The sequence below is a fragment of the Haplochromis burtoni genome, unplaced genomic scaffold (assembly GCF_018398535.1).
Source record: "Haplochromis burtoni strain Fernald_Lab_line unplaced genomic scaffold, NCSU_Asbu1 Contig_94, whole genome shotgun sequence".
In the NCBI taxonomy this organism is placed as follows: Eukaryota; Metazoa; Chordata; class Actinopteri; order Cichliformes; family Cichlidae; genus Haplochromis; species Haplochromis burtoni.
This window is the reverse complement of record NW_024582455.1, coordinates 1420197-1431458: the sequence shown is the minus strand read 5'-3', so window position 1 is coordinate 1431458 and position 11262 is coordinate 1420197. Positions and strand designations below refer to the sequence as shown.

Below are 11262 nucleotides of genomic sequence, written 5' to 3'. Positions count from 1 at the left end.
AAGAAGAAAAAGTGTGACAAATTAGAGGTCAAAAAGAAATATGGGTCCATGTGTTTCAGGGGCGGGATATTATTCCCAAAGAAGAAAAATAGTAAGTGTAATGCCCGATGCAGCCTGGTCTAAAGTCTACTGTGTGATAGTGCTTTTTAACAGGATGAAGGCAGAAGTGAGGAAGCAACAGGTAAGCAAGAGGCTAAAGATGCAAGCAAGCAAGCAAGCTACTAGTCATCAACAGTTACATTACACTGAACATGAGAAAATATAAATAAATGAATCCATGTTTGCTCAGGAAGGCAATACCTCATGCTTTGTGTAGATAACTAAGGAAAACAACGTAACCTCGAGGGGAGCACAACAAAACAACATGGGGAGAAAGTCGTCTCCCCCGGCAACGGTAACCATCATACAAATCCCCAAAGAGGAAAAGGAGATGTCTTGAAATCATTATTTTTGGCTTAAGGCCTTTGCTACATGGAAAATCCTGTGACATAACCAGCAGCTTAGTATTGCATCACACTTTAGGGTAAATATTACCTAATTCGAAACACAATAAAGGGGAGGTACTGAAATAAAATTAAAAACAAAACAAAAACAAGTAAAGTGCAACTCAGACATGATCAGATCCACAGGAGGGTGCTACAGTGGCTGGAGACATGACTGGTGATGTGCCTTTGTGTGGGCGGGAATCTCACAGATGACAGTCGCGTTTACGCTTCATCGCAGATAACCGTCTCCACCACAAATGTATTCTCAAAGTGGCGGATGTGGTGGCAGTCCTTCGTGTCACGCTTGTTGATGCCTATGAGGGAAAATGGGGCGAGACACAGAGAGGCGATCAGCCGAGTCGCTGAACTTCAGATACAATCACAGCTTAAACGATAAACCTCTTAATCCCCCAAAAGAAAACAAAAACACAGGCATGTATCAGCTCTTTTTAATGGTCCCATTAACCCCAACGTACGCCTGCGGGTGACGCGGCGGTTCAGGCGGTACGTGTCCTTCCCGTTGCACAGGCGATAGATGAAAGGTCCCAGCTGACGCATGTTGTGCACTTTGCCGGTCACCACCATCTCTTCATGGATGATGTAGGTCTGAGGCAAGTATGTGCCCTTCTGCAAGAGACACAGTAACAAGCTCGGTGGGAACACAAAGGGGCTGATGATGCTGCAATACTAATTCTTGAGGGGACTGACATCTGTGGAAATTTTCCCGAGTGACTTTTAATGCTGGCAAATTGTAGCAGAGGAATATTTCCAGTTAAACAACACCAAAATGGTGTATTAACTCAAATTAATTTTAACTTTGCCAAAAGTATCAACTCCTTCGAACATCAGCAAAGTAGGTTAAAAATTTTTTTCTTTAAATTAAAAAGCTTGGGAAGCTTCGACAGACTTACTAAGCCATGCTAGTTGTTAGTGTGTCCACATAAGCAGTGTATCAATACATCACAGAGTACACCAACGATATTACAAATAAAGGAAGAAACAAAGTGGGGTGGTTTTCTTCTTATTCATTTCTTACACTGCTAAATATGTTAGCTTCCAGCATTTGGTAACAGCCGGAGATGTCGCCTAAGATTGGGGCTGTGTTACCTTGACATTGATAAGCAGCTCCCAGAGGTTGCGCGGAGGCATCACAATGGTGGTGTTGAGCTCGATAACGTAGCACTTGTCCAGAGCAATGTCATGGTATGCAGTCAGTCCCTGGAAACAACAACAAAGCAATCTAATTATGACCAGTTCTCCATTACTGTAGAGTCTTTACCTTACAATGTAAAGCACCTTTAGCCGACTAGAATTTCATTTGGTGCTTTACCAATAAAATTAAACTCTCATTCTCATTTAAAAACAAAAGCAGGTCAGTATTTCACTGACTGAACTTTGATATTTAAAGTAAGTCAGTAATGTTAGCTTTCTGTGTATTTTTCAACTTTTGTGGTTGAAAGATAAAGCCAACGTGGAATCGGTGAAGACCGCAGTTCTTCAAATGGCCACTTGTTTACAAAACACAGTTTTGTAATTCGCCTGTTAAAAATTGTAAAAAGCCTTAAATGTGAATGATTATCAGGCTCACTGTACAAGTGCATGGGGCTGAAATTCCAGCATTTATTTGCTTATTTTCTCAGCACCAAGTAGCAGGTGTCTGTGTCTGCAGTGCAATAAACCCATGTAGTCTATGGATGCACTTTGCTAACAAAGCTAGTTAGCATTAGACGACAGCTTTGCACTTTGGCCAAATGAGCAATGAGTATACAGTATAGTTAGAGTCCACTTTCTGGTAGCTGTATGCTTCTTTCCTATGCTCTGCACTCACTCCTCTGATGCAGCCGAATGAGCAATGAAATCTGCCTCATGTTCATATTTTTCCCCCCATTCTTGTCACCTGACAAAGACAACGAATATGAAGTCTTGTTTTTAACGCAGCCTATGAGCTGTGTGGAAAAACTCTAACTGTTCTATACTCCTGGACTGCAGATTTTCATGAACTCAGACAAACTCCATGTTCACATTTACTAGAAGAAGAAAAAAAAGAAGTTATCATACTGAAAAAAATGTTACAACCCACATTTTGGCTCAGAACTGCATCTATATGTGTTGTATTTGAGGCTGAACCTTGAAATACACATTCTGGAGACATGTGAGTGTGGCGTTAATGTGTCTTTAAGGGGTAGAATATCAGACCTATATGTAACATGTGTATATTTGTCCTCACTCTGTGGAAATCATGGATTATATCAGCAGGGTCACTTCCTCCAAAGTGAGGCACGGGCACAGTGATCTTCTCGTAGTTGTCGGCCAGGTAGATGCCGACATTCTCCTCCAACTCCTGACGGCCACGCAGCGGAGCGTACACAGAGTCTTCATACAGCACCCTGCAGTGGAACAAGTTCTCCTCTGGGATCTACACACATGCACACAGATCAGCTTTTAATGCAACACAGCAGCCAAGAAACACGACTGCAGCAACATTATCCGTCTCAGATGGCAGTGATTACAATTATTTATTGTTTTTAAAAAGAAGGACATTTTCCCCCCCATTTTTTAGTGCAGTGTTTCATTGCAAGGCCAACAAGGGCACACATATGGCACACTGCAGAGCATAATCGGGTCTTACATGAGGTATGAAGTAGTAGCGGTAGACAAAGATGGAGGCTAAAACCAGACCAGCCATGAAGACCACCAGACCAAACGTCAGGCAGCACAGGCCATTGAGAGGAGACTTCTTGGGCCGCAGGGGTAGGACCAGCTCCTCCTCATCCTGGAGGACACCACAAATGCACACATTAAAACTTCGAGAAGTGCACAGAGCAGCATTTCTAGCCAGCTTCGATTCGATCGCGTGACGGGTGGCTGAAAAGAAATCTGAATTTAACTGCAGGAATTAGCAGCACGGATCTCGGACAGGAGGAAAGGCTGATGGAGACGGCGGGTAATGAAAACTTGACTTAGATAGTGAGTAATCTTCCCAGACGCCTCCAGTCTCGCAGCCCATCTGCTGATGCCACGCGCCCAGCCAGTGTTTGGAGGGTGGCACTACACACGGTTAGTCATTATTGTTGTAAAAGGAAGCGCGCGCACACACAGCGAGTGGCTACTATCTGAGAACTGGCTCAGCGAATTACTGTAGATGTGCTGCAGAGTAACTACAGCAGGAGAAATTATCTTGTGAAAAGCAGACTGTAAGGAAACAAAGGGCTGCTATTATTAGCTGGAGCTATGAAGAGGAAAAAAATAACAACTGTGTGCATGTGAAAAAAAGACTCTTTGAGGATACCTCAAAGAAAAATGATGGCAACTGTGTTTGCGTGTGTTCCTATTATTATTATTTTTTAAAAGGGAGAGGACTTCAAAATGCTTGAAAGCTTTCACCAGCCACCCCCTCACCCCACCAACATTGCGTGGTATGGCCCGAGTGCCTAATTTCAGGACACCGCTTTTGCCATTTGAGCTGAATTTGATTCTCCAAGCCTTTGTTCTTTGGAGGGAGCATTTGGAGGGTGCACGAGGACAAGGAGACAGCAGTGTATGTGTGAAGGCAGACTTTTGCAAGTTCTTTGTGTTCCTCCGTCCCACTGAGATGGGATTGTGGCAGCAGCTGAGTGCGTGTCACACCATGAGGCCTTGTCTGTCTGTCTGTCTCCTGTTCAGTACATTTGGAGGAGCGCAAGTCACTCAGGGGCCGCAGCTCTGCACTCCTGCGATATTCACTTCCTATGCAATGCCGGACGCCTCCTCTGTATTCTGTCGGTGTTTGTCGTCTCTGCTGCTCAGCCATGTATTTTTTAATAAGAGCGATGCAGGGGGATTCCGCAGCACAGCAAACTTCAGGACTCCGCAGCTCTGCCTCCCTTTAGAGCTGTGACAAATAATCCTGCATGCGCTGCAAGCCTCGGCAACCCATCTGCCATTTTGTCATCCCAAAGCTCTGCATTTCTTGCATTCTACCCCCCCCCCCTTTTTTTTTTTTTACCCCCCCTACCCTTTTTTTGAAAGCTTGGGGGTTTTGTTTTTGTTGAATACATCAGCACTGCAGGGGAAATCGACAGATAAACCAAGTACAAAGCCTTTAAATTGGTACATTGTGGCTTTTTGGGGGGGTAATCCCCCCAAAGCAGCCCTGATTAAAGAGCAAGCATTTTTGCACATAACTTGCATCAAACGTGCACAAAGCGCGCTGGCGCACAGGAAAGCATCACAGCAATGACATGTTTTTGTTCCCAACCAAATGTCGATAGATGCTGTCAAAAAAAAGGGGAAAAAAATCCCCCTGCTGCTGCTCATGACCGAGCAGGTGCAGGCTGCCCTTCGGACCAAGCAGGCAGGTGAGCCTGCTGGACACACAGCAGGCATCGCGTTACATAAAGACCATCTACACACAAGAGTTGATATCATGCTCGATTATAATGGGTTAAATGTGAACAGGCGACTCTTTTGCTCACCATCGGATGAGGAATGAGGATCTCGGTCTTGTCGCCATCGCTCTCTTTTTCCACTTTCTGTCCCGAGACAGCCTGGAAACTGATCTTCACCATGGCTCCGGGGTAGTGGGGCGGTCACTGCTCGCCTGTCTATCCGCTGCAGGTGACTTCACTCTCGGGCTGTGTTGACGATAGCTGGCCACCTTTCTCAGACAGATCCCTTACTCTCGCTAACGGGCCGCCCTCTTCTCTGCTGTCACCACCGGGGTGCCTCTCTGTTTTTGTCTCTGCCCACCGGAAGTGTGCTTTTTTTAATCGCCCTTTAAAGGACCAATCTGCCGCTTTACTGTCTACTGTTCAGAGGAACAGCTTTGTTAACGAGACAAACAGTTTCCACATAAAACTAAGGCTGTAGCTATAATGATATCTTATAATAATATATGCTGATATATTCAAACTTACCTACCCCTCAGCTTAAATTTCTGCTTCAAATATTAAAATCTTTTAAAATTAACTAAACCTATCAACAGAATATAAAGAAACGGCTAAAGTCTGTGTGCAAAATATCCATCTATCCATAATTAACCTAACCCCACTAATTGCATGTCTTTAGACTGCGGGAGCAAGCCAGAGTACCCAGCGATAACCCACGCAGACACGGGGAGAACATGCAAACTCCACATAGAAAGGCCAGATGGTGGATTCAAAACCACGACCTTCTTTCTGTGAGGCAGAGTGGTAACCGTGCTATGTATGCACTGTGTTAAAGAAGTATGGAGTGGCCGCTGTACTACCACTTTGTACCACAAGATGATGTAGTGAGTAATTATTAGCCTTTTCTCACACTTCTGACCCTGATCTGGTTGTCTTCATCAGTGACTGTATGAAACGGTCATCGGTCTGCATTCACACACAGCTTAATGTGTTAATTTCTCAGCGTCTCAAACTTTTTCTCAGACTGGCTCTGATTTCATGCACATACATGATCTTGAAGAGCACTTTATGGTTTGACACTTAACTTTTGATACTTAAGTAGTGATAGGTCAGTTTTCCAACAACGGTATTTCTACACTGGAATATTGCTACGTGGTGTGGTATAGGTCCTGCCTTAATATAGCGAGAAACCAGGGTTTTGTTTCTTCAGGAATAGTTCTCTAGGCTCCTTGAAGGACATTCAAAGCACTTCTTTGCATGTTTCTGCCTTTTGGTCTGTTCTCTGTTAAGATGACCCCACACTGCTTTCGTAATGTTGAGGTCCGGGTTCTAGGGACACCAATCCGTGACTTGTAGAAAAACACACAGTGGAACACTCTCTAGATATGGGTTTACTGCACTGGCAGAAAAATGAAATTACTGCCAATCAGATGCTTTCTAGATGATCTTTCACAGTGGATCAAAATCTGACAGTTGTGTGTTCGTAATTCCATCAATTTTGGTAAAATCACAAACCATGACAGACCCTCCACTGTGTTTTACAGACGACACTACATTCACTGTTCTACCTCTCGTCTGAAGTCCTCCATAAACATGGATTCAGACACCGTTTATCTGTTGTAGCGTTAAGGCCTGAAACTTCTTTCATCCTCCACGTTTCTAGCTTCCTTATTTAAGGACACCCTTCACACCATGCTGGGACATTATACGTTTTGAGCTAACAGCTCCTTAGGAATCACCTTGGTGTTTCAGAAATACTATTTTGTGTCTGTCGCCATTTTATCTTTGGCAGTTTCCATAGGTTCAACTAAAGAACGGTAACAAAGTTCCTAAAGATTCAATTACAAATTTTGCTTTTTGTAAGTTGTCTGCTCTGCATAGACTGAGCGATTCCCTTCTTTATGTTAGAAGGATTCATCGGTCAGTGTTAATGGTCAGGTACAAGGACTGGACTGAAAATGAGTGGAGAAATTAGAAAAGGCTATTTACAAGACACTTGACTTTGTAATGCGTTTACCAAATACCCACATGAATCTTAGAATCACAGAGCACACATACAATCAACAGCCGAGACTTTGATAGTCAGAAGGAAAGCAACAACAGGCTTTGTTTTATTCCAAATATTTTTTTTGTTTGTTTTGTTTTTATTCCTTTATTTCGATTGTAGGGCCCAAGCCTTTGACACTTCTGAAAGCACCCACACGCTCGTTGCTGAAACTGGAGTCAAAGCCAGCGTACAGCCATGTAGCCAAGAGTTCAACTGGACATTTCAATGTTGTTAAATAGCTGGAAAAACCAATTCCAGTACAACATCTTTAGTACAGCATCATGCACAGCCAGTGGAGCAACATGCTTGTTCAATGCTCATGGAAGAACTATGGGCTTCTGGTTTCTGTCTAAATTGCTTGAATGTGTTGACCATAACACGTTGCCCGAGTTCAGTGTAAATGCAGAAAAATCTGTGGTTTCATCAGTTTTGCTCAGTACCATGAGGACAATCCAAGATGCCCAAAGTACTCTGCTACCCACAATGCTTTACGCTCACAATTGTACTGGAATTATATCAAACCACTGAAGAGACAGGCTCAAACACAAGGGGAAAAAAAAGGGTGTAGGGAGGGGGTGGGGTAAGAATGTGGAAAGATGTGCTGAGTTTCCAAAGTCCTAATGAGGTCACCCCAGAAGTACACTCACTGTGGGGGTGCACAGCACTCCGGGGCCTCATGCCAAACCGTGAGAAAGGGGTTGAATGAGAAAGAAAGAAAAAAAACAAACAAAAACAAGTTAATGAAGAAACTGGGGAAATCTTCATCACCCTAACTCCAGTTAAGGGATGCTGATCATCCAGTACTTCACAAAGTGCACAAACACACAGGCTTTAATGTTTCAGTAAATGCTCTGCGCCAACATCACCTCCCCCAATACATATTCAGCAGTCTGAGTCTGAAATACTCAAAAATGTAGATGGAGAATAAAAAGAAGATTAAGAGATCCAGAGCTAATACAATGACATTCCTCTGCTGGACAAATTGTTAATATCCTATAAGGTTAGCTAAATGTGAGCTGGCCCTTCAAAGTATGTACAAAGAAACCCACCAGCAATCAGCAGTAAAATGAAATGCAAAAACAATGTCACTTAACTTGTGTTGTTTTTTATGGTTTAGAAAGCAATTTGATTACAATTAACCAAAAACATTATGTTTAAGGTAATATATATAATATATATTCATATGTCAAGGTTAAACAAAAATCTACAAAGCAAAAGAAAAGAAACAAAAAGGCATATGTACATGTTCATCCTGTCCCAGAAAACAATAAAAATGTCCATGTCTTGGGCTTCACCAGAATTATACCTTTCCTCCCTCCCTGCTTTGTGCCTGCGCTTCATGTGCCCTGTGGTGACGAAGCACACGGGAGGTAAACGGTGCGATGGCGTCTGAGAGTTCGCCCCTGTAAAACGAGCCGCTGTTGCTTTGTTGGATGAAGGCATACATGTTGCTGTGATGCACACAAATTTCAGTTTGTGGCACTGAACGTGGGTGCCAGGCTCGGCAGGCCATCACAGAGCCGACGCCGGGCACAGCAATGGATCTGTCACATTTCGAGGCATGCAACGACCACACACACACACACCAATGTTCAACTTGCTCGTACCATTTCCAAGATGTTAGATGACATTCTTGCAGCATGTGTGTATGCATGTTTTGTTTTTTTTGTAATACGCATGTTTGTGTAAACGGGTCCATTTTTGTTGCAGGAAGTCTGCCTTACTTTAAATGCACGGATATTTTCTGCCACTGTGTTTGCTGGGCTGTGGGTTGTGTCAATATAATATACCGTAAATGTCTCAATGTGCAAGAAAGCAGCAGCAACTATTATTTTCTCTTTTGAGGGAAAAAGACTGAAAGGAACAAAAAGAAAAAAGTTCCGGGGTGCAGAGGAGCTGGCAACTTCCTGACGAGTTGATACGAGTAGATTTGTTCTTCTTCTTTTCTTTTCTTTTTTTTTTAAATTTGTTTCTTAAATTTTGTTCAGAAACCAGAACAGCAGCTGCTGATGGGGTCCATTAAGCAAATGTCGCCTGGATGTTGTCCAGACATGGTCCTGGTGGCTCCCCCCCTAAACTTCTGCACGCTCTTCGCCTCAGGCCTCCTGAGGTGCAGGCTTCTTAAGATCCCTGATCTGTTTGACCAGGTAAGTCTTTTCATCGTTGAACTGTTCATCTTCTGTCCTGTCGTTTTGGAACTTGCTCAGAAACTCAATGAGTTTGGTCTGGTTCTTCAGCAGGATGTCGAGGATGGGCTGTGTCTTGTTCGGGTTGGCCACAAACACCTGTGGAGAGAGACAGAAAGAGGGAATTTTTCATGATTTTGTTTTCTACAGAATCTGTATCTGTGGTGCTAGCAGGACCACATGTGCTCACAAGAAGAGGCTCACCAACACTTCACCAAATAACTCACTAAATAGTAACAATATATATTGCACTATTGATTATATTAGTAACCGAATACTCTCAGTTATTCCATCGATTAATGAAAAATCTGATGAGAAATACTTGTCTTATTAATGAGCAATAATAAATATTTCAAAGAGAAAAGAGGATCTTTCAGAATAAAAAGCTCAGATTTGCCAAAAAACAAACAAAAACAACAACAACTAAACCCTTTGACTGTATGTAGAGGTTATATTAAAAATTTATTCTTTAAAGAAAACATTTTCTTAAATGAAAAAACATAAATATCTCAAGTAGAGTCATATGTTAGAGTTGAATAAAATTCGATGCATATACAACAAGGTAGAACAGGTGTGTGTTCATGTGTTTTCATTGTAAGCCTTTAAAGAAGAAAGTGGTGGCTGCAAGAAACGCGAGCATACCAGCATTTTGAAGTTTGCTCTGTGCTTTGATGCCAAATTCTTATACTGCTGCTATGAAAACATTAATGATAATAATAACATTAATATCAACAACCCTATCCCGGACAGGGTGAACTGTTCCCTCAATGGTCTTCTCATAGGGGTCTTCTGAATTGCTCTTTGTCTGGTCCCTCACTCAGAACCAATTTTCCATGGGAGACCCTACCAGGGGCCAAAAACAAACAAAAGAAAAGAAAAAAAAAACAAAACAAAAAAAACCCAAACAACATCGCCCCTGGGATCCCTGGGACACACAAACCCTTCAACCACGATAAGGTAGAGGGAATCTAAGTCTCTCCCTTAGACATAGGATGAGAAGCTCAGTCATCCGGGAGGGGCTCAGAGTAGAGCCGCTGCTCCTTCACATTGAAAGGAGCCTTTTGAGGTGGTTTGGGCATCTGACAAGGATGCCCCCTGGGCGCCTCCTGGGCAAGGTTTTCCGGGCATGTCCCACCAGGAGGAGGCCCCGGGACAGACCCAGGACATACTGTAGAGATCATATCTCTAGCCTGGCCTGGGAACGCCTTGGTGTTCCAACGGACAAGCTGGAGGAGGTGGCTGGGGAGAGGGAGGTCTGGGCTTTTCTGCTTGGGCTGCTGCCCCACGATCGATGTATGTATGGATGATAATAATACCAATGTGTCCAACCTAACAACCCTCAGGTCAGTGGCTCAGAGTTTTACTGGCCCATATACATTTTTATTTATTGTTTTTTTTTAAAGCTATTTTTTCTTATTTTTAAATATTAATGTAATTTAGTGAACACTATAATTTATGTTTCATTTTCAATCTGAAAAATGTTTGAAATAAATATGATCTAGTGCATCCCATGTCCGCCATGAGACTCACCCCGTTTGCTGCATGTACGTTAAACTGTGCCTGTGTCATCATCACTGCTGCTGTTGTGTTGTCAGTGTTTGTTTAAAACTCTGTGGGCTTAATGTTGTCAGATTTCTTTATTCACACGTTGCTCCTAAATACGTTTGTACTGCAGGTCTGTTTTTAGTCACAAATGTCAGATGTTTAGTTACTCCTCGGCCTCCTTTAGCAGTAATGATATCTGTAACAAATGTAGCATATTTGCAGCGCTGGAGGCCAGGATTACTGAATTGGAGACTCGGCTTCGCACCCTTCATTCACCCGTAGCTAGCCAGGCCCCTGTAGCTGGTGCAGCCGAAGATAGCGTAGGCCCCGCTAGCTGTTCCCCGGCAGACCCCAAGCAGCTGGGGAAAGAGGGCGGCTGGGTCACGGTGAGGAGGAAGCATAGTCCTAAACAGAAGCCCCAGGTACACCACCAACCCGTTCATGTGTCTAACCGTTTTTCCCCACTCGGCGACACACCCGCCGGGGGTCAAACTCTGGTAATTGGTGATTCTGTTCTCAGACATGTGAAGCTAGAGACACCGGCAACCATAGTCAATTGTCTTCCAGGGGCCAGAGCAGGCGACATTGAAGGAAATTTAAAACTGCTGGCTAAGGGTAAACTAAATTCCAGT

The 11262-nt window shown here is 43.3% G+C and overlaps 2 protein-coding genes across 2 annotated transcripts in view; both read right to left on the bottom strand.

Annotated features, from left to right (window-relative positions):
* On the bottom strand, positions 1–5218 carry itm2ca (integral membrane protein 2Ca; the record flags this gene model as incomplete). Its single annotated transcript, XM_005926597.3, is given in 6 exon segments — positions 1–799; positions 962–1112; positions 1593–1703; positions 2713–2901; positions 3115–3258; positions 4940–5218. Coding segments are annotated over 6 exon segments (780 nt in total). The 5' UTR covers positions 5033–5218.
* A 1739-nt stretch (positions 5219–6957) lies between these two features.
* Positions 6958–11262, bottom strand: part of cab39 (calcium binding protein 39) — a 23122-nt gene continuing 18817 nt past the window's right edge. The window contains exon 9 of the mRNA XM_005926600.3: positions 6958–9184. Coding sequence (XP_005926662.1) covers positions 8996–9184 — 189 coding nt within the window. The 3' untranslated portion in view covers positions 6958–8995. The remainder of the gene's footprint in view (positions 9185–11262) is intronic.